Source organism: Pipistrellus hanaki (genome assembly GCF_964339955.1).
Source record: "Pipistrellus hanaki genome assembly, chromosome: 2".
Lineage (NCBI taxonomy): Eukaryota > Metazoa > Chordata > Mammalia > Chiroptera > Vespertilionidae > Pipistrellus > Pipistrellus hanaki.
The window spans coordinates 55940361-55964136 of record NC_140504.1 but is presented as its reverse complement, the minus strand read 5'-3'; the positions used below and the strand labels follow the sequence as shown (position 1 = coordinate 55964136).

The 23776-nt window shown below is 42.8% G+C and overlaps 2 protein-coding genes across 3 annotated transcripts in view; both read left to right on the top strand.

Moving 5' to 3' along the window:
- Positions 1-23776, top strand: part of UPK1B (uroplakin 1B) — a 30873-nt gene that overhangs the window by 4533 nt on the left and 2564 nt on the right. For both annotated transcript variants that reach the window (XM_084871746.1, XM_084871747.1), the window contains 6 exons: positions 8890-8977; positions 10123-10323; positions 12582-12656; positions 13477-13599; positions 15457-15636; positions 21366-21449. In XM_084871746.1, coding sequence (XP_084727872.1) covers positions 8909-8977; positions 10123-10323; positions 12582-12656; positions 13477-13599; positions 15457-15636; positions 21366-21449 — 732 coding nt within the window. In that variant the 5' untranslated portion in view covers positions 8890-8908. The remainder of the gene's footprint in view (positions 1-8889; positions 8978-10122; positions 10324-12581; positions 12657-13476; positions 13600-15456; positions 15637-21365; positions 21450-23776) is intronic.
- The window catches only part of ADPRH (ADP-ribosylarginine hydrolase), a 433494-nt gene continuing 419159 nt past the window's right edge, over positions 9442-23776 (top strand). The window contains exon 1 of the mRNA XM_084871723.1: positions 9442-9453. The gene's annotated coding sequence lies outside the window, so the exon portion shown is untranslated. The remainder of the gene's footprint in view (positions 9454-23776) is intronic.

Sequence of the window (23776 nt, the reverse complement as noted above, 5' to 3'; positions counted from 1 at the left end):
ACTCTTCCATGCTCTTGAGCAAGTCACCGCCCCTCTCGGTACCTGAGTTTCCTCATCTGCACCATAAGGAGGCTGACCACCAAGCCTCTGAATTTGCAGTCAAAGCCAATATTCTGTCAGGATATGAATGGGCATGTGGCCAGTAAATGCCTGAGGACAAATGACACTTTAATTTTTTGCCTTCTTAACAAGACAAAAACCACAAAGAGTTAGTCATTGGCTTCCAGGTAAGTCACTCACCAATTAATGTGAAAGTTTATAATTTTGTTTCTTTGGTGCAATTACTTGTCAAATTGACTTTTTTTGTGTACAGTAATTTATTCCTTTGTGGGTTCAGAATAACTGATTAAACAAACTTTGGTAAAGAAAAAAGTTAATAAAGTATCAGGTTAGATTGTTGTAGCAGATACTAGTAGAGGAGAAAAGCCACACTCACATATCTGCCAAGCAGGACATGTCTGGAGAGCTGTTAGAGGCTGCAGAGAGGAAGGTGGGGAAGAAAGGATAACTTAGGACAAGGGTAGTTGGGGAAAGAAGAGGTTTTTCAACTGAGCTTCAGACAATGGCAAAGACAAGAGAAGGGATAGAAGAAATAGGAGAAGGGATCATCTCAAAGGGAGAGACGACCTAAACACAACCAAACACAACCTGGATGCAGGATCAGGGCCCCGAGGGCAGCGGCAGACATGCAGCAAGCCCTTTGAAATCTGACAGTACGGTCTTGAATAGAAGCTAAGGAGCATGAGCTTTATCACTTATGTTGGCCAACCTCTCCCCCAGGAGAATGAAATGGTTGGGTCTGGACAAATAAAGTAGATGCAGGCAAAGGGAAGGTATTGTTATATCTCCAAGAATGGAAAAGTCAAAACATTTTCTAATTCAGAAGAAATCTGGATCTGAAGAGATTGGTCCACAAGAGAGAACGGGTTGGTCAGAGGAGCCATGTGGCTGCAGGAAGTAAGAAGGGTCCGGTGGCAGAGCTGTAGGTTCAATGGGAGCTCTCCTGGGCTCTCCTTTGAATGAAGGGCATAGGGAGCCTTCCTGGGTGTTTAAGCGGGGAGTGATATGAAATCAGAGCTGTGTTTTAGGACAGTGGCTCTCAAGACTGTCTGGCAGTTAGAGGGCATGTTTGATTTTTTGGAACACCACAAAATGTTGATAAATTAAATTAAAAATAATTAAGTAGATCATTTTGGCCTACATTCATATTTATAAACTAGATTCCAGCTAGACAAGTGGTAACAAGCACCCAGATTTAAGAAAAGTTTGTGAGAGAAAAATGCTTAAAATGACAAATTTTGATCATTAATTTTTCTCCAAATTATGAAATGACTGCAATTATTTGGTTTTGGCTCAAAACACGTTGGCCCAGTAGTTGCAACATCTGTGCTCTGTAGGATCATTGAAGAACCTCTGGATGCACTGCGGGGAATGGAAACAGAAACCATTGAATTCATCAGAGCCAGAGTTAGCAGCTGTCAGTAGGAACTGGAAGGAAAGGGTAAAACTGTCTCAGGAAACATCAGAGAATGATGATGATTGCTTCTATCAAAAATAGAAGTCAACCCAAATTGAGGGGTGTATTACTCAGGGTTCTTTACAGAAACAGAACAAATAGAAACAGAACAAGTAGGATATGTATGTATATGTTTCCTATTTGTTCTGTTTCTATGAAGAACTGAGAAAGAGACAGACAGAGATAGAGAGAGATTTATTTTAAGGAATTGGCTCATGTGATTATGGACAAGTCAGAAATCTGCATCCCGGCAGACTGAAAAGTCAGGCAAGAAGTTAATGTTGCTGCCTTGGGTCTGAAATCTTCAGACTGGAAACGCTCACTGGGTTTCTATGCTGCGATCTTGAGGAAGAATTGCCTCTTCTTCAGGAAATTCAGTCTTTGCTCTTAAGCCCTTTGACTGATGGGCTTTAACTCAAAGTCTGACTTAAATGTTAACCCTATCTTAAAAAATATCTTCACAAAGATACCTAGACAGGTATGTGACCCAACAACTAGTTAAGTTGACAAATAAAGTTGACCCTGACATAGTGTTCATTTCGATACTTCCTTGTCAGGCAGGCAGAGACAAAACTCAAGAAGTCATTAACCTCTTAAGGCACTATGACTACAGGCCCAGAGGACACCCTTTCTTTCTTTCTTTCTTTTTTTCTTTCTTTCTTTCTTTCTTTCTTTCTTTCTTTCTTTCTTTCTTTCTTTCTTTCTTTCTTCCTTTCTTCCTTTCTTTCATCCTTCTTTCCTTCCTTCCTTCCTTCCTTCCTTCCTTCCTTCCTTCCTTCCTTCCTTCCTTCCTTTCTTTCTTTCTTTCTTTCTTTCTTTTTTAATATATTTTATTGATTTTTTACAGAGAGGAAGGGAGAGAGATAGAGAGCTAGAAAAGTCGATGAGAGAGAAACATCTACCAGCCGCCTCCTGCATACCCCCCACCGGGGATGTGCCCGCAAGCAACGTACATGCCCTTGACCGGAATCGAACCCGGGACCTTTCAGTCCGCAGACCGACACTCTACCACTGAGCCAAACCAGTTTCGGCTGGAGGACACCCTTTCTGTCCATCCCTTCTGTCCTCTCTCCATGTCTGTCTTTTCTGGGAAGGTGAACAAATTCAGAATTTAATAGCCATTGGTGTGAAACTTTATCAGAGTTTTTCTTTCTTTCTTTCTTTCTTTCTTTCTTTCTTTCTTTCTTTCTTTCTTTCTTTCTTTCTTTTTTAAAACTTATTAGTCTGGCCCAAGCACAAAAATATAATAGCTTTAAAAGAACTCTAAAAGGTTAGCCAGACCTGATTGTTTTCTTTCATAGAAACCTCATTACCTTTTCTCTGAGGGTATCAGGGCTACAGCCCTTCCTGGAGGCCTTTCCAGCTTCTCTGCTTCGGGAGCAAATTCACTCGCCCCACTTCTCCAGGAGCCTTTCTGAGGAACTTCCCTTTCGATGGGGGTCTTTGCTGCAGAGACTATGGAATACCAATGTACACATTTCAACCAGGGTTTTCCAACCTCACTCTTGAGTGTCTTCTAAATTCTTGGGTAACTTTCCTCTGAGCTCAGTAACTTCCCTTCATGCTTCTTTTCTGTTGATTCTAGAATAGTGGTTTCCAAGCACTCTGGGGCTAGCCACATGGTTAGAAAGTGTAGGGCTGATTAGGGGAAGCTCTGGAGGCCAGACTCCCTACTCCCATTTCAGCCAGATTTTTACCTATTTATTTATAGTAGAGTTACATATTGAAATCATATTCCTTTTGAAAATATGGCTCTGCTTTAAAACAAAATTAAACCACTAGTTTTAGGTGCCTTCGCCATGCAATAGTCTATTAGCTCTGGTCTGTCTGATTCAAGTACCTGAGGAAAAAGTAAAGGAAGTTAATATAGTATGGGTAATATTGTGTTAGAATTTCACATATAGTCTCATTTAATTTTCACAGTAACCCTTCTAGTTAAGTATTACAATGTCCATTTAGAAATAAAGTCCAACAATTTGAGTAACTACCTGAGGTCACAAAACTGTTAAGGGGTGGGGTTGAGATTCAAACTCCGGTCTGCCAAAGCCCATGTCTTTTCCACCTCACCATACTCTAGCCAGTTCTGCACTAAAGATCTAAACCAGTGGCTGGCAAACTCATTAGTCAACAGGGCCAAATATCAACAGTACAATGATTGAAATTTCTTTTGAGAGCCAAGTTTTTTAAACTTAAACTTCTTCTGACACCACTTCTTCACAATAGACTCGCCCAGGTTATGGTATTTTGTGGAAGAGCCACACTCAAGGGGCCAAAGAGCTGCAAACCACAGTTTGCTGACCACGGGTCTAGGCAAAGTTTGCACACATATATTCATTCACCCATCCAAATTCACATTTTTAAAAATGTACTTTATCTGCCCTTTAGCAAAATAATTTATCAAGTGCTTACTATGTTGCAAGCACTGCACCACCTTGGACCTAGAAAGGCAAATAAAACAGGGCCCCAGTGCCTTCTCCTGCTTTGGAGACGCTTGCAGTGAAATGCAGGACAAGCCCTTCCTAGGTTGATACCAGGAGGAAAGAAGGGACAAGGGAGCAGAACAAGGTCCTCCCTGAGGAATGTCTGCGTCAGGGAGAAAACAGCCCCCGTCCAGAGGAGACAGAACCTCATTTCTGTATCACCTGGCCAAAGCCAGAGGGATGAGGCCGGATGGCGGGTGTTACCCGCTCAGTAATGCTGATGGAATGCACAGAGGGCCTCTCCCATACAGACGGGACGTGCTGCCTGGTACCTGACTATCCACAACCCAAAAACAACTGGGAAGCTTTTTTTTTTCTCTCCCAAAGAGACTCTCCCGCCCACACTACCCCCCAGCCCTTAGCGGTAGGACCATTTTTGCAGAACTTCCCTCCTAGGACCCAGGGGTCACTGCTGGCCCTTCTTAAATATCCCCTGGTTATTATTATTCATAATTTCTTATGCTTGTAAATAATTTTAGTGTTGCCAACCAGTTCTGCATCTTTCATCTTAGTGGTCACAATCTCCACAAGTACGTGTGTTTCACCCATTTGATAAATGCAGAAGTAGACACTGGGGGCATTGCCCAGGGTCACACAGTAAGGATGGGCCAGGCTGGGGTCCTGATCCAGGTGTTCTGAGGCGGGGTCCAGTGTGCTCACCGCGGGACCACGGCCGTGAGTCCAGCACCACAGCTGTGAGCCAGCCACCGGAAGCCTAGACCTGGCTCCCCAACCACCCTCCCTCTTGACATCTGTGGCTGTTTGGAGGGTGGAACAAATGTTTTATGTTCCTTAGACACCAACCACATCTAAACATAGGTGGCCAAGGAGAGGCCATGAAATGTGGACTCTCACATTGACCTGTACATTTGTACCTTTTACATCCAAGGATTTCAGTCCCAGGGGATGGGGGGTGATATACATCTAGACAGATTTCCTGGAAAAACAAACGTGTAGGTTTGAGGCAAATGTGCAAGCATTAGTAGAGCATCAGGGGCTGAGGAGTCAAGATCCTGGGGAAGACTGAAGAGAGGCCTAGTTGGTGGTTCTGACCTGTGCAGAGGCTGGATCGCCTGAGGGGGGGAATGTGTCTGCTCCCTCTGTTCCCAGGGTTGGCAAGGAAGTGACCCGGTGTTTCTTTTTCTGCTGAAAGTACTAGCCATGGGACAGGACTTTATAAGCTGCAACATGTTAAGGAAATGATCCGGAGCCGGCAGACCTGGGTTTGAATCGCAGCTTTTGCATTTTCTAGCAATGTAGGTGAGTGAGCAAAGGGATCTCTTCAAGCCTCCTTTTCTTCATCTGCAAAATGGCACCGAGGCAGGTTCTCCCCTGGACCTTCCAAAAGTAGGGCAGGTCTGCTCACACCTTGATTTTGACCCAGCGAGACTCATTCCACACTTCTGACTCCAGGACCCTAAGAGAATACTATGTGTGGGTTGGTTACTTTTCTTCTAACTCTCTCTCTCTCTCTCTCTCTCTCTCTCTCTCTCTCTCTCTCTCTCTCTCTCTCTCTCTCTTAGTTAAATTTATTGGGATAACATTGGTTAATAAGATCAGATAGGTTTCAGGTGTATATTTCTATGATACATGATCTATATATTGATTGCATTGGGTGCCCACAACCTAAGTCCAATCCTCTTCCTTCACCATATTTTTGGTCCCCTTTATTACCCACCCCCCTCCCTCTGGTAACAACCATATTGTTGTCGTGTCTATGAGTTTCAGTTTTATATTCCACATCTGAGTGAAATCAGGTGGTTCTTAGCTTTTCTGTCTGGCTTGTTTCATTTAGCATAATACTCCCAAGGTCCATTCGTGTTGGTGCAAATGACAGTATTTCACCTTTTATTATGACTGAGTAATATTTCACTGTAAGCCACTAAATTCATGGTAATTTGTTACAGCAGCAAAAGGAACCTAATACAGATTTTGGTTAAAAAAAAAAAAATACCAGCTCTCAAGTCTGTTGAGAGGCTGATCATAAGTGCTGAGCATGTGGTTGTTCAATGAGAGCTTTCAGCATCATTTTGTTACTTTAAAAAATAAGAGTGACAAGTTATCGTGTGCCGCTTCTCCTGAAGGAGAAGAGGATGCATGGCAGAAAGGGAAAAACAATCTAGTGATCTCCTGCCTTACAGACATCCACCCACAGCCATGCCTCCTGGCATTTCCTACCACAAGCTTGTCTGGATTTTCTCAACTCACTCTTCTTTTCACTCAAACAAAGCTCCTATCTATCTCTTTCCTTCTCTTCTCCCTCTCTTATCTGCATTTTTCTACCCTGAGCCTGACTTACAGTTCTCCCAGAGAATCCGGTTGTCTCTCCCCCTTTTAAAACTGTGTGGCAGGATCGCCTTTGAGAAAGCATGGGCGTTACGGGACATAGTGGCTCACGAGGGCCAAATTCCTTTTCAAGGTCCCTCCAGCTCCTCTCTGGGCCAATAAAAGCCCCTCCCTGACCTTCTTCCTTTTCTCCCCGGCCCGAGTTCCCCCTTTATTCCCTGTGTGCAGTCCTGTTTACATTGAATGGTGTTGCTATAATCACACTTTGCTGAAAGAACAAATTGTGCATTTTCTGTTCTTTCGGCCCAACTAATCACCACAAATAGGCTGCCACCTGGCAAACGGGTGCCTACTCAGCAGTGGTGCTGGATTTGGCCTCTGCAGAATCTTGCCCTTTACTCTCTATACGTGTGTTGTCTGAACTTCTACCTTTCATGGTCTGTTTACTTACGTCTCAAGTTCAAATGGTAACCCAACTAGTCAGGAGCCACGTCTGTGCATACCAGCAGTGAGCAATGCGACCCACCCGGCTCCATGAGCAAGGCTCCCCTCGGTGCAGGTCGTGCATTAACTCCTTCCAGGCCCTCAGTCTAGCGTGTAACAATCTCGGAAAGCATGACTGACATTGTAAGCACGCAATGGCATTTCCAAGCAGAAATACATGAGCAGCATTTCTAAGCAGAAACTACACCTAGGGGTCTTGTAACAATGGCCAGATTCTCCTATTTATTCAGCACACGTTGATGGAGGGCCCCCTGTGTGCCCAGTTCTGAGCCAAAAACACATAAATTTCAAGTCTTCAGTTCTCACAGCTACTCAGGTGAATGGGAAAGGGAAAATATTTACAGATGTTTAAGATTACTTGGGAGGTTGTTGGTGCTTACAATAGAGTGTAACGATGAAGTTCAAATTTACCAAGGGCTGAGTCACGTAAAAGGCTTGTCTCCCACTGATCTCCATGCAAACCGAGATTCAGCCAAACTGACTAGATTGCAATCTCACAGGGGCTCCTGGCTCTTCCGGGCTCTAGTCCCCCACCTTCCCTTTACCTGAAATGTCACCCACCCACCACTAGTCTGCTGATCAAAAACCGCACATATTCTTCAAGGCTTACAGCTCCCCTCCTCGGAACCTCTACTTAAGATTTTCCTAGCTGTATTATGACTCTTTAGACACATATCTCAGCTTCCCTACTGGAGCATAAAATCCTAGACTACCACTATCTCCCTGACATTTTATTTCTGTGTATACTCAAAACACAGCTTGTATCATTTAATAACAATTTTATTTAAAGCATGAATGCATGAAGTGGTTGGTTCCTTAATTTAATTACTAAAACATGGAAAGATGTGGATGGCTCTTCTCAAGGTGATTCCAGGTCAATAGCCAAACACTTACCCTTGTGCTCCTTCCAGAGAGTCCGAGGGGAGGGAGAATCCTGCTCATTTTCAGGGCCATACAAAGCACTGAGCCTGAGCTCTGGGGTCACACAGACCAAAATCTCCAGCCTCGCTATTGCACCTACTGGTTGTATAATGCCAGGAACTCAGTTTACCTAACTTAGAGCTTTAATGTTCTCATCTGCAACATGAGCCTCTTCACCTTTGTCCCGTTCCTACCGAATTGGGTTATGAGACTTAGATGACAGTACACACAGTACCCAGTGCAGTAGCATGTAGAAGGAACTAAGTATGCTAGTCCCTCTTTTCTCCCACTCTTCCTCTAAGGTAGCAATAATCTTTTTATTTGCCAATTGCTGTTTTAGGAATTTATTTTTTAATTCTCATTGACATTCAGTATTATATTAGTGTCAGGTGTACTGCATAGTAATTCAGCATTTATATACTTTATGACGTGATCACCACAAGAACTCCAGTAAGCAGTCACTGTACAGAGTTTTTACAATTGAATCAACTCTGTTCCCTATGCTGTACATTACATCCCCATGACTTAATTAATAAATGGAAATTTACCCTTCTTAAACCCCTCCCTTTTCTCTACTTCTCCCCTCCCCTTCAGCAACCAACAATTTATTCTCTAATTTCACTTCTATGTGAATCTAAAAAACAAACGAACCAACAAAATGGGGCAGAAACAAGCTCATAAATCCAAAGATCAAGGGCCAACTATTTTTGAAGCTAACAAAATATTCTGAAAATAATGGTTTTTAACAACTGCCTCTAGTCCCTCTGGGAACCAACTGCCAACTCTGGTCAACCCTTTGGGTTTCATTCAAAGGCCCCTCAGTGAGTCTGGGCCCATCCCATCATCGCCACCTCAGGTCTGCCTTTGCTGACTTGTGGGACTTCAGTTCATCACTCAGAAGTATGCAGTCTGTTATTCCACTCCTTCTAGAACTCCTGAAAATACTAATCAGACTTTGGCAAGCTTGACTCTTTTTTTTTTTTCTTTATAAAATTACAGTGATTACTGAGGTTAGTGACCAAATTTCCTCCATTGCTAAATGATGTCATGACTTTGGTTTGGATGCTTTGAAATGAGAAGGGAAAACACCACTGTGTGACTTAGCTGTGTTATAAAACTTGCTCGCGGTGGTATTTGTCACCTGTGCCTATTAAGTTGTAATATTCTCAACTGTGTCTCCAGCTTGGAGGAAATCCTGAAGATGGCCAAAGAGGACTCCACCATTCGTTGCTTTCAGGGCCTGCTGATTTTTGGAAATGTGATTTTTGGTGTAAGTAACGAGTATATTTTCAGGCAATTCTGTTCTTTCTGTAATGATTTTAGCTGGATTAAAGGGGAAAGTTTTCCCCTGGCTGGTGTGGCTCAGTTGGGTGTTGTCCTATGCACCAAAAGGTTGCCAATTTGATTCCTGGTCAGGGCACATGCCTGGACTATGGGCTCAGTCCTCAGTGGGGGGCATACAGGAGGCAGCCTATCAATGTTTTCCTCGCATTGGTGTTTCTCTACCTCTCTCTCTCTCTCTTTCTCTAAAACTTGGGTTTTTAAAAATCTTTTTAAAAAGTAAAAGTTTCAAGGAAACTGATGATATAATTACTGGCTCCCTACATCTTTTCTTCAGTTTAAGAAATGTGTTAGTGAAATATACTAGCTCAAATTTAACTTATAAGTATAGCTATGTAATATATCAAAAGAATAGGTTGGAAAAAATAGATATTTCCTTAAGTTTAAAGCAAAGGAATGTAAAAGGTCGGCGTCCAAACACTCCCACCACATGCCCGCTCTGGTGTTTCTTTCCTATTTCACCTTCATTTGCTTTTAAGGCTGTTGGGGGCAAATGTTTTTGTCTGCTTGTTCTCATCACACAGAGGCCACTGAGGAATGTGAGAGTAGCTCAGAGGCCAGGCTGTAGGACATGCTGTGGTGGGCAAGGGGGCAGGAATCAGGACCGCTGGCTCTGGGCCCAGCCCTGCTTCCGACTCTGTGTGACTCAGAAGGTGGGAAAGATAATCACCAAGTCCTTCTAGCTCTAACATTCAGTGGTTCGCTGGCACTGATGGAGATGACCGGGACCAGTTACAATATTACAATCCAGGAATTTGGATGCTGGTGTGGAGGGGGGACATTATTGTCATACAAGAAGACATTGTTTGAGTGGCCCATGCCCCCAAAACTTAATAATGGTCTGAAATTGGGTCTTTTCCCAAATAGCAATGAGAGCAACATATGGATGGAGGCATGCAACCCATTAGTAGGCTGGAAGGAGCTGTTTGATTTCCTGACCACGAGGAGTTTGAATCAGTTGCTGAAACCTATGTAGGGGATAGAGTCAGTCTCTCCTCCCTCCTACCGGCCACTTCTCCATCCCTCCCCAATGCTGCTCTCCCACCATCCTGACAGAAGCTCCTCTGCCCCCAGATGTGTGGCATCGCACTGACCGCCGAGTGCATCTTCTTTGTATCCGACCAACACAGCCTCTACCCACTGCTTGAAGCCACTGACAATGATGACATCTACGGGGCAGCCTGGATCGGCATGTTCGTTGGCATCTGCCTCTTCTGCCTGTCCGTGCTGGGCATCGTAGGCATCGCAAAGTCTAGCAGGAAACTTCTCCTGGCGGTAAGACCTTGAATCCCTCTACAGTTGTCTCCTGGACCTATGTTGATGGATTGTTTCCTCTTCCTTGAGCACAATGCTTTCGTGGGGTTATGGGAGCAGAGGTGCCAGGTGAGATGGGAGAGGGAGGGGCAGACTCTCCCTGCAGTGAGGCGTGACCCAGTGGGGCCAAGGATGCCTTCTGCTATCACAAGTGCAGAAGACCCCCAAGGGTGACCTTGTTGAATACTTTCCAACTGCATGCACCCAACTGGTACAGGCAAGAATTCATAGGCCAAAGGACAGAGTGAGAACTTCATAATTAGATTTTTTTTTTCCTCTTAACTACTATATTATTAGTATTAAAACTTGGATACAAAATATAGGATTTAAGATTAACATATAAAATCCAAAATATATATAAATTTTTCAGAGAAAACAAGCCTTGTCTTTTACTTTGCTTTTTAGCTCAAGGCCAATGATTTTGTGTGTTGTCCTGTACTTACAGTGTTTCACATTCCCTCTGCTTTCCAGGGATCCCAGAAGAGCCTAGGGTACAGCCTCAGCTACCACCTACTTGTGGAGGCTCTGACTCTGGGCACCTACAGATGCTCTTTGGCCCCAAACCACATGTCCTGACTTTCTAAAGAAAGTAAATTTGAGATATCTTGTAAAAATCGGCTGATCTAAGAACCCTGGGCTCCTGGGTCAAGACCTTTACTCTCTGCCCCCAGGCTCAAGACAATAGTTTTGCACACTGTGATGGGGTCCACACCCAACGCCCCATCCGGAAACAACTCTCCTACCCCAAGGCTGCCGGACCTGAGTTCCATGTTTATGAACCAGTCCGGCAACTTAGAAGCTTGTTGGTTCATTCTTCCTGTGCTCTGACCTTGTCCTGGCACCCAGGGAATGCAGACCATTTACATTCTCTAGTTCCCTAGTGTGAGTTAGTTCCACGCAAAAACCCCCACTTTTGGAGGGTGGGGAAAGGAATGCAGCGAAAGATAGGAGAGGGACAGATGTCCCTAGAGACATGCTTCAGCTGCATCTCAGTCTCACTGTGGGCCAGTCATGTGTGCCTGATGCGGCCAGAAGAACTGAGTGGGGAGAGAACACTCTTCACCACGCCCCCAAAGAGGAGAAGGACAAGGATGCCCTACCAGGGGCTGACACAGAAAACATCTGCCCCCCTTGCCTCCTTCCCAGAGAGTCTCAAAGGGTTCCTGAGCTTCTTTCACAGAAGCCAGCCAAGCTCTGACAAAGAGCAAGGCAGCAGCTAACACAGGGAGAAAAATGCTGTGAGGCCTCTGGAGGTGCCCCTGCTGTTTACCCCCAGCCAAAGCTTTCCTCCTGGCCTGGTGCTCAGGAGAAGAACAGGTTTCCCTGCGCTCTCCCACCAGCACTGACCTAGGTACCCTTCCCAGAAGAACACAAGGTCTAAAAGTGTGTGTGCAGGGCTGAGGAAAGCAGACACAGAACTCTTGCAAATAGTCACCATCCCAGATTCAGGGGTCGTTTGTTGTTCAGGTATTTTCCAGACCTAAATAGAGGCAGTGTGGTGTGAGGGCCACATGTGCTCATGTGTGACACACACACATAAACACGCACGCGCGCGCGCACACACACACACACACACACACACACGTACACACATCAGTTCATTCTCTTATATTTGTTTTCCTCAGTTAAAATAGAAATGCAGGAGACTCGGCTGAGAAAACTCTATATTTAGTGAGCTTTTGTTCTCTGAGGAAAAGGAGAGGATTGAGCTGATTAGCACCACGTCTTACTCCAAGCAGCTGATCACAGAGTTTGTTGAATAACCATGTGAATAATTGGATGAATGTCTGACCAGTGTGGCTCAGTGGTTGAGCATCAATCTATGAACCCAGAGGTCACAGTTCAATTCCAGGACAAGGCACATGCCTGGGTCTCAGGCTCAATCCCCAAGAGGGGGCATGTAGGAGGCATCATTGATGTTTCTCTATTTTTCTCCCTCCTCTCCTTTCCTCTCTGAAATCAATAAAAACAAAATTTTAAAAATTTTTAATAAATAAATAATTGGATGATTATATTTATATGACTATACAGGGGTGGCTAAAAGTAGGCTAACAGTTGTTAGTACATGAAACAGGGTTTATTCTTGTATTATTTCTTATTATTGTCGACCTACTTTTGCTCACTTCTGTACTGAAAAAAACAGCAATTATTTGTTTTAAAAAAATCTTCCCTTGAAAGTAAATGTAACTCTCTCTTTTTTTTTTTTCCTTTCCTCCCAGTATTTCATTATGATGTTTATCGTCTATGGCTTTGAAGTGGCATCTTGTATCACAGCAGCAACACAACGCGACTTTGTGAGTAAATCCCAAGAGCATAGATGCAGATCATCGTTATTATAATAAGATAATAATTAATATGTATTAAGCTCTTACTCCACACCAGGCACTCTAGCATGCACATTAAAAATCCTATATAATAAAAGGGTAATATGCAAATTGACTGAATGGTAAAATGACCGAAACACTCATGGCCCCTCACCCCAGCTGGGTGGGCCTGCTGGACCCCTCCAGTGCATGAATTCGTGCACCAGGCCTCTAGTAAATAAACAACTTTACTTAATCCAAATAAGAACCCTATTAAATGTGTATTATCACTATTGTCAATTACAGATGGAAAAAATGAGACCTAACAAGGTAAAATAACTTGTCCAAGGTTACACAGCTGGTAAGTCAAAGGCAGGAATCCTGAATCCAGACAGTGTGACTCCCAGGGTCCAAACTTGTAACCCCATACTCTTCACCACTGTGCCAGGGCCACTGCTCACCAACAGGACAATCACCAATCACCACGTCTAAAACTTCCTCTCAATTCAGCATCCTGCTTTCTTTTCTTTTCTCCAATCTCTAGCCTGAGCCACCCTGCAATGCCTGTCCACCCCAGTCTCCCGGGGATTTCTTTGAAGATGGGGATTTCTCCCTACATGGGGACTTCAGCCAAGCCACCCAGAGCAGCCTCATACTCACCCCTAACCCTACTCAGTGCCTCTGAGCACAATATTTACTCCAGGAGACAGTGTTCAGTGCCCACAGCAATGTGCCGAGCAAATCACTTTGCCTCCTTGGGGGTAATTGTGCTAACAAACTCTTTCTCTTGTATTGCCTCCTCCCTCTGTAGTTCACGCCAAACCTCTTCCTGAAGCAGATGCTGGAGAGGTACCAGAACAACAGCCCTCCAAACAACGATGACCAGTGGAAAAACAATGGAGTCACCAGAACCTGGGACAGGCTTATGCTCCAGGTAATAGCTGTGATCATGGGAAGATGCCATTTTGTGCCTAGAAAAATCCCCAAAAGTGTTTGTGTGGTTGGGAGTGAAGTCAAAGGGTGAGGACAACAGCCGCTAAGGGGATTTTCTTTACAAAGGGACTTGATGTAGGCAAGTGCAGATGATGCTCTTATTTACCAGCAGGGGGCAGGAGGTGTGCACATGACTCAGAGGGATCCCTGGATCTATATTTATTTCAAGCCATGATGTTGATTAGCTTGCATGGATAAAGATAATGACATGGTCAAGAAATTTAGATTAATCACACACTTTGCCTCTTAGAATTCAGGCATCACTCACATTCAAATGAAAAGTTGCCTCCTCTGCCTCACAGTGAACTCAAGTGCAGTCACTGTCCATTTGCTTAGTTAGTGCCTTCTCACACCTCCATGGTCCAGTCCTCCTAAGGGCCAAGGGTCATGACTTGACTTGATCACCCAGTTGTTTCTACCTCCTATCCAAGTTTACCTCAAATGTCATAAAAATCCAAGTATTTCAGAATATTACCACCTCTCCATTGCTGTTCAGATATAAATTCTTATCCCCTACATAACCCAGCTCTCACACTGCTCCCAAACCCCCACCCCTGACACCACCTCAACACCGACATTTCAGTCTGTCATCAGTAAACTCCCTCATGGCCTCCACTTCTTCTTTGAATTCTCTCCCTCTCCATTCTACAATTTATTTCATTTATTTTAATATTCCCATTCCAATAACTTTTTTTTTTTTTTTTTTTTACCTTCTTTGGACCTTCAATTCGTTGGCCGCTTTTTCACTTTCTGTCATTCTCTTGTTAACAAGAATTAAGTTCCTCAAATGAAAATATGAATGTTTACACATTTGAAAATTCCATTTACCAACTTTTTAAAAATCCAGACTGAAATACACTTGACTCAAACTTAACCATCTTTGCCCAAAATCCTCAGGTCAAAATACAGGATAATCATTTTCTTTGGTAAGATATTTCCCACAATCCACTGGCAAAAAGGGACATGCTTAAAGGTAGTTGATTTACCATCAAGTTTGCTTGAATATATTTACTGTAAAACTTGAGAGATGCCCATAGGTTTCATTTCTTCCCTTGACGTATTCTAGCAGAATTTATAAAATGGAAGGAAAGTGATATCAGTTGTGTTTTATCCTCCATCCTCAATTCTGTCCAAAGTATAAGGAAGTTAGCTACGTGTTAATAGATCTTCCCCTATGTAGGGGCACAGCTGTGTGTCACAGGCTTAGATTATTTTTTCAGTTTATTTTCTCCCATTATAAAAGTAATGCATATTTACTGTAGAGAAAATGTTAAAAATATAGAAAAGTAAAACAAAAGAATTAGTCATAATTTCTTCGCACTAGAAATTTTAATTTTCTGATTCTTAATTTTTTCATATGTAATATGAGCCTAGTTATGCCTCTTTCACATTGTATTGTATTTCTTAAGTATTAGTATTTATTGAGGGTTTACTATGGGCCGAGCAGAGTACTAAACACATTAAATGTATTAACTAATTTAATTCTCACGACAGCTTTATGAGGTAGGTACTTTATTTATCCCAATTTTACAATGAAGAAAATTGAGGTTCAAAGAGTTCAAATGACCTATCAAATGTTTCAAAGCCCATTCAGGGCTAGTAAAATAATAAATATAAAAATATCTTTACAAACTCTAAAATGTAAGTTATCGATACCTTCAGCTCTCATTGGGGCACTTTGAGTAAATGTAAACTAGGTACACTTTTATATCTTCATTCTCCATAAATCTCAGCTGCTGCATTGATGGCTCTAATAAGGACCATGGAAGAGCATTTTGTAACTCTCATCTGCCCACAGGACGGTTGCTGTGGTGTGAACGGCCCATCAGACTGGCAGAAATACACATCTGCCTTCCGGAAGGAGAATAACGATGCGGACTATCCCTGGCCTCGCCAGTGCTGTGTCATGAACAAGCTGAAAGAACCTCTCAACGTGGATGCCTGCAAACTAGGCGTGCCTGGTTATTATCACAGCCAGGTGGGTCCCCCGCCCCTCCCCCACCCCCAACGCCTGCCAGGAGTTTCTTCGGCTCTTCATGAGCCACATACTGGTTACTGTAGGTAATCGTCTCTCAGTAAGGAATTTTGCATTCTTCTTCCCAAGCCTTATGCTATTTTCTTCTCTTAGTAATATGTGAATCCTGATCGAGGGCTGATGGGGGAAGTTTCACATTTTAATGAAATTAACAGAACGTGAGAATTGCAATAGCAAAATCCAACTGTGTTTAAAGGAAAACGATTCGTACAATGTATAGAAGTGGAGTCTCAAAAACTGTTTACATTCAGCAAAGATTTGCTCTAGTTTTGCAAAATGTAAATTGGAAGGAATGATCTGCCAGTTCCAAAGCAATGAAAATTGCTGAGGGTAAATGCCGTAATTATGTATCCACATTCCTTATTCAGTAATCATACAGGATAATCTTAATAAAACGTTAGAATAATGATTTGGGTAGAAGGTAATTTACATACAGATGGTTTTTGAAAAGGTGTCTCCAGCCTAATGAGGATGATATAATAATGATGGATACTAACATTTACTGAGTACTTACCGAATGTCAGACACTGTTCCAAGTGCCATACATATTATATATTAACTCATTTAATGCCCACCAGTATGATTTCTATTTTATAAATGACGAACTGAAATACAGACATTCCAGTGGATACCTTGCCCAAAACCACGCAGGTAGTGAATGCCAGTCAGGATTCAAATGCTAGCAGTCTGGCTCCAGAGCCAGACTCCAAGCCAAGAAAGAACTTGGAGACATTCCCATGAAGCCCTGAAGAGAATGCTCACACTTGTACAGCCAGCCTCTGAGATGACGTGCACTGCTTTGCAAGTAACCACTTGGAGGAAAGCTAGTTGTGTGCCAGTCTGTTAAATAACTGAGAAGTGCCCAACTCTTTAGTCTTGGAATAAATAATACAAAGTGCACTTCCACCATGAAGGGCAGCCCTGCTGACCATCCAGCCACACCTGGAAGGGTGCCTGGCCTAGGAATGGTCAAATCCATCAGAAAAGGACATGGTTCAGATTATTTTGCAGAGTCATTCAAATCAATCCTCATTTAGTTCTTTAGGTCTTAATCGGTTATATTTACACTGCATAAAAATTAAATGTATTGCCTATAATTATAATGCACAATGTAATTATCACTTTTGGGAGTCAGAAAATGCTTACAGTTCCTTGGCCTCACCTTGTCCTTGACACTTCCACCTCTGATACCCACCAGTTGCACAACTATAAACTCATTATCACTTTACCTGCTCCCCAAATTCCTGAATCCTGAAATTCCTCTCTCCTACCCTGACCCTCTGTGTTCCTACTTTCTCAATCTCGCTCATCCTTCAACCTCAACATAATCTCTTATCTATTAATCCTTTCTAATTCTCCCCATCCCTGTTCCCCAGATTCTTACAAATAGGCCACCCTGGTGCCTCATATACCTCTCTTCTATTATTGCAGATGACACCTGGAACTATATTATAAGTACTTATTCCTATTAGTTTTTTCTATTAGTCTCCTTTGAGGGCCATGCATTATCCTATCTAATAAAATAGTAATATGCAAATTGCCCATCACTCCAACATCTAAGATGGCCACCCCCATATGGACACAAGATGGCTGGCAATTGGGGGCAACCAGGCTAGCAGGGGAGGTTAGGGGCAACCAGGCTGGTAAGGGAGGGCAGTTGGGGGCAATTGGGCCAGCAGGGGAGCAGTTAGATGTCAATCAGGCTGGCAGGGGAGTGATTAGAGAGTGATCAGGCTTGCAGGAAGGGGAGCAGTTAGGAGCCAGCAGTCCTGGATTGTGAGAGGATCCCAGATTGGAGAGGGTCCAGGCTGCGCTGAGGGACCACCCCCCCCCATGCATGAATTTTGTGCACTGGGCCTCTAGTTAGTTCTATATCTTCACTACTTAGCATAATGCCTGACACAAAGCAGGCATTGATAAATATTTGGTTGGTGGGCGAATTAAGATATGAATGGTTCTGTTTTCAACATCCATGTTGTCATTTTCTTCTACATTGTACAAGTGAATGCTAACAAGATTAGAGAAGTCATCATAAATGTGGTAAGAATAGACATGAACCAGAATTTTACATAGCATGTCAGATGCAGATATGCATATTCTTGAATAATGGTCCATCTGCCCCAGAAATGCAAGTGGGCAAGTTTAAATCATTACACTCGAAAATGTTATGATGGATGGAGCTAAGAAAGGTCCAGTTACGCACCACAGTGATGATGAAAAGGCACTAAATGAGAAGAGGTGGAAAAACTGGGTTTTTGTTTGTGAGCTCCAGGAGAGAAAGACCCATTTCTGTCTTGTCACAGATGAGTGCCCATCCCATAGCCTCATACAGACTATTGGACAAATGACCACTCCCAGGATTGACAGGATGATCAAGTGAACAGTAAATATGGGAGTGTTTGTGAATTATCAGCTGTGTCAGATATGATATTTTTGTAATCATTACTTGAGATGATATTTGCACATAGTTCTGAATTAAGTAAAGAAATGAGACCCTCGCTTAAAGGAGATTGGGGAAGAGGGTTCTAAACAAAGGAGGCAGCAAGTGCAAAGACCCTAAAGGAAGAGCATTCTTCACTTTTTGGAGGGACATTAGTATAGCCAGAATGAGCGAAGGAAAAGTGGAAGGCAAGGATGGATAAAGGTTTTGTGAGGACTGAAGCTTATAAGATTTATAGAGCATGGTCCTCCTTAAGCAAAACAATTAAAACATGCACAGCCCTAGCCAGTTTTGCTCAGAGGATAGAGCATCGGCCCACAGACTAAAGGATCCCAGGTTCAAATCTAGTCAAGACTACATACCTCAGTTGCAGGCTTGATCCCTGTGCAGAAGGCAAACTGATCGATGTGTTTCTTTCACATGGATATTTCTCTCTGTGTGTCTCTCCCCCTCCACTCTCTCTCTTTCTAAAAAAAAAAAAAAAAAAAAAAAAAAAAAAAAAAAAAAATCAATGGAGAAATACCCTCAATGAGAATGAACAACCAAAAAAAAAAAAAAAAAAAATGCACTCAGGTGCAGGGCTTTGAAAGGGTCTTGCAAATGAGCAGCCCTACAGCTCAAACTCACTAGCTTTGCAGTAAGATAGCCTCTGGCAGTGAAACTGGTTTCTCTCTCTGTTCCCCCAGCTTCTGGATTCTAGAGATTCTACGATATGGAAGGGCCATATCATCCAGTACCTGTGGGCCATTGTAAAGGCTTAGGATTTCACTTGAAGGGTGATGGGAAGCCATTGGAGGGTTTTGAGCTGCTTTGCAAAGTGATCTGACTCATGTTTTACAAGGATCCCTCTGGCAACTATAAAGACTAGTAGAGTGCCAAGGGTGAACTCAGTCCCCAAGGAGACCAGTTAGAAGGCTATTGTAGTGATCCTGGAGTGAGGACCAAGCTGGTAGCAGGAAGTACTAAGTGTCTGGATTTGAGATATATTGTAAAAGTAGATTCAAAGGATTTGCTTAAGTGTTTGAAGTCAAATAAGAGAAAAATAGTTAAGGGTAATTTCAAGAGTTTTCATTTGAGCATTTAGATGACTGGAGGTACCTATGACATAGATGGAGAAGAATAAATTGGGGAGAAATCAAGGCATAGCAAAGGCAGGGCATGCCAATGGATTAACAAGGGACTGGGGCAGGGGCAGAAAGGACAGAATCTCAAGTGGCCACCTGTGGCCTCTAGGGGGAGCCTAAACTTCAAGGTCAGCCATTCGAGGACATTTTCCAGTGAAACTCTGGTTCAGGGAACCAGCTGTTTTTTGCATTAAACAAAGAACATTCCCAGGGCTTAGTGGAGGGCAGTCATAGAGCAGGTTTAACCCTACATGTGTGTATCACTCCAGCACTTTGTGTAGTGACTAGAACAGAGTGTGCCATATGTGAAAACTTACTGGATTATGGCATGCATGAATAAATAATTTGATTAATAAAAAAATGAATCATGCTTTTGCATGCACACCAAGCCTCTTCAAGGTCTCACTAGAAACAATAAATATATGTTGAAATATGATGATAAATGAAAATTTAGAAAGCATGATATAGGGGTCCCTTTCATGATTAAGACAACAACCACCTCTGATTTTTATAGAACAGAGCACTCTTATTTAAAAACAAACAAATCAAAAAGCAACTCTGCCCTTGAACAGATCAACAATAAAATCTTTTGAAAAGGAAAAAATTCAAATTTCATTAAGATTTACTTTACATTACACACATATTCAATACGGGGAGGGAGGGGGGGGCAGGGGTTGATGTTAAACTAAAATAACAGCCCAGCTGGTGTGGCTCAGCAGTTGAGTGTCAATCCATGAACCAAAAGGTCATAGGTTTGATTTCCAGTCAGGGCGCATGCCTGGATTGCACGGGCTTGATCCCCAGTGGGGGGCACTCAGGAGGCAGCTGATGGATGATGTTTCTCTTTTATTAATGATTCTGTCTTTCTATTCCTCTCACATCCTCTCTTTTGAAAAATCAATAAAGGAAAAATTAAAAACAGAAAAGAAAATAGCCACACCTTAAAAAAAAAAAAAAAAAGCTTTAATCAGAGGTAATTACAGAAAAATAACATAAACTTTTGCTGGTTAGATTGAATAATAAAGTAAATATGATATAGAGGAGTTGTTCAACAGGATTATTTTCTACTAGAGGCCTGGTGCATGAATTCATGCACGGGTGGGGTCCCTCGGCCTGGCTGGTGATCAGGAATGATCAGGGTGTCTCATCCAGTCCTGATCTGGGCCAATCTGGGCCAGCCCACCAGGGGGAGGGACCACGGGAGGTTGGCTGGCCATGGGGAGGTTGGCTGTGGGAGCACACTGACCACTGGAAGGGAGCTCCTGCATTGAGCATCTACCCACTGGTGGTCAGTGCACATCACAGTGACCAGTTGACCAGTCATTCAGTCCACTGGTCTTAACAGTTGCTTAGGCTTTTATATCCTATATAATAAAAAGGTAATATGCAAATCGAACAGTGGAACAATCCAATGGCGGAACGACTGGTTGCTATGACGTGCACTGACCACCGGGGGCAAATGCTCAACACAGGAGGCCCCTGGTGGTCAGTGCAGTCCCATAGCAGGAGCCCAGTTCAGCCAGAAGCTGGACTGAAGACTGGTGAGTGCAGCAGCGGTAGTGGGAACCTCTCCCGCCTCCACGGCAGCACTAAGGATATCCATCAGTTGGACATTCCCTGGGGACTCCCAGACTGCTAAAGGGTGCAGGCCAGCCTGAAGGACACTCCCCCCCACCAAGTGCACAAATGTCATGTACCGGGCCTTAGTTTACACGAATATATACACACACTGAGTGGCCAGATTATTATGATCTCTGATTGCATAATAATCTGGCCACTGAGAGGATAGATAGATAGATAGATAGATAGATTTATATATAGATTCGTGCATGGGTGGCCAGGCAGGAGGGTACATGGGTGGTTGGCCGGCCTGCCTGCTGGTTGAACTCCTGGTAGAGGGGACAATTTGCATATTAGCCTTTTATTATATAGGATTTCCCAGGCAAAGTACTGTTAATAACTGGCTGTCCATGGAGGTGTGGAAATAGCTTGGTCATGTTAAACTGGACTTTGATTCACATAACAGTCACTGCCTCACCCATCTCTTACATCTTTTTTTTTTTTTTCTGTCTCCTCTCACTCCGATGTGGAATTACCCGCTCCTCCAGGGCTGCTATGAACTAATCTCTGGACCAATGAACCGACATGCCTGGGGGGTTGCCTGGTTTGGATTTGCCATTCTCTGCTGGACTGTGAGTATTTCCTGGCACATGCTTTATTTCTGAGAGGACAGTGATAAGGAGAAACTTTGAGATTGCCCTTCGTTAGCCCAACCTCACCAGACTGTCTGGAAACCAAACCTGGACCCGAGAGCTAGTCAGGAAACTGCTGGCACCTGAGCAAGGACAGCAGCATTCCTTAAGAGGTGGGGAGTTACCTGCCCTTTAGGAAAAAGATGTGCCCTGTTAACCAGATCCTTCAGAGTGATTGCCTGCTCCTCCAGGTCTCAGATCTCATTAGCTCATTATGCTGAGGTGTCAAAGATTGCTATCTATCTAGATCAGTGTTTCCCAAACTTCTCTCATGATGAGAATCACCTGGTGGAGTTGTTAAAACACAGATTCCTGAATCCCAACTAAGAAGTGCTAAACTAGAATTTTTGGGAACATATAGGTAAAATTGTATACTTAACTAGTGCTCTAAGACAGATTTTATATACAGAGCACTAAGTTAGGTATGCAATTTTACCTATATGTTCTCAAAAATTCTAGTTTAGCACTTCTTAGTTGGGATTCAGGAATCTGTGTTTTAACAACTCCACCAGGTGATTCTCATCATGAGAGAAGTTTGGGAAACACTGATCTAGATGGCTCCCACCAAGCACTGAACTGCCCAGCTCCGCCCAAAGAGCTGCCTCAGGCAGTCTCACCCGTCCCACTGCCGAGTTATTAGATGCACAGACAGCAAGAGGGCAGAGCAGAGGCTCTCAGCCCTGGCTGCGCATAAAAACCTTCTTGGGGGAGCTTGAAAACCCAAAGCATGCCGGGACCCCAACCTCTGAGATGCCAATTCAGTTAATCTAGGTGTAGGATCCAGGATTTATTTTTTTTTTTTTTAATTTCTAGATGATTCTAATTTGCTGTCAAGATAAAGAGTCATTGCATTAGGGAAGCAGACTTAGAGTTTTGGTGTCAGGACCCCTTTACTGTCTCAAATTATTGAGGTTTCCCAAGAGCTTTTGTCTGTGGGGCTATCTCTATGGATTTTCACACTATTGGAGAGTAACACAGAAATGTCAAAATGTGTGTTAGCATTAACAACACACTTTTCTGTGGGAGAAATGACTGTTTTCCTAAACAACTAAGTAGTGATAAAGTGGCATTGTTTTACATTTTTTTAAAGCCTCTTCAGTGTGTGGCTTAATAGCAGACAGCTGGATTCTCACGTTTGTTTTTTCAGTCCATTCGTTACAATATGTTGCTTAGGTTGAAGGATTTGAAATTCCGCACACTGATATGTGGTTGGAAAAAAACAACAACAGAATGTTCCAATAGCCTTACCGAAAGATAAATGTGAGTTTTCTTTGGTATTACCCAAAACCTGAAAAGTAGTATTCTGAGGGTTAGTTGCCATATGGAATCTAAAACTATGTCAACAAACTTTTCAGACTCTGTTCCATTAGGATACATTGCTTGCTTTTGGCTTGCTTTTGGCATAAATCTTTTTGCCCGTGCATGATTCTATAACATTGATTATCTGTGAAAATACTGGTTCCTAGTGTTATGTAGATCTTCCAAATGTTGGTCAATTTCTTTCTGCGATACTAAGAAATCGCATTCACTGACATTGCCACTTTAGAAAAGAACTTAAGCATTGGGATGCTGTCAAGCATGTGGGGACAAATACAAGTTTTATGATTTTTGTTGGAAAGCTCAAATTTATCACTCTCAACAAATATTGTCAGTTTTCTCAAAGTGACAGACACCCAACTCTGAACAGCCAAAGCTTTTCTGTTAGTCATTTTTTCAAGTAAAAATGGTGTTCCATGAAAAATAACCAATTCAGTGCACAACTCAAACAATCGCCTAAGTGCTTTTCCTCAAGACAACCATCGTATTTCAGCTTGCAACAAAACTGCTTTATGCATGCTTCCTTCTTGTCCTACAGAATGTTAAAAAGATGTGTACTCAAAGATGAACATTTAATAAAATTATTGGTTTTTACTGCTCCGTCAAGGACAATCTCAAGTAAAACTGGCTTTTAAAAAAAAATCTTTATTGTTGAGAGTATTATAGTATACATATATGCATTGCACATGGACACAGATAATGGGGTGGTTAAGGCTTGGGGTGGGGTGGGAACTGGGTCAGGGGGGAAAGGGAACAACTGTAATATTCTCAACAAAACTGGTTTTTGTTTTTTTTTCTGCAAGTGCATAGCAGTAAGAATGCAATGGCAAATAATACCGTTTAGTGCCTCTGCCTTGAATTTTGCTAAGATGCCAGTAGTTTTACCTTCCACTGCCTCTGCATCATCTATTTAAATGTGAAAACAGTAAAAATACATTATTAATACTGTT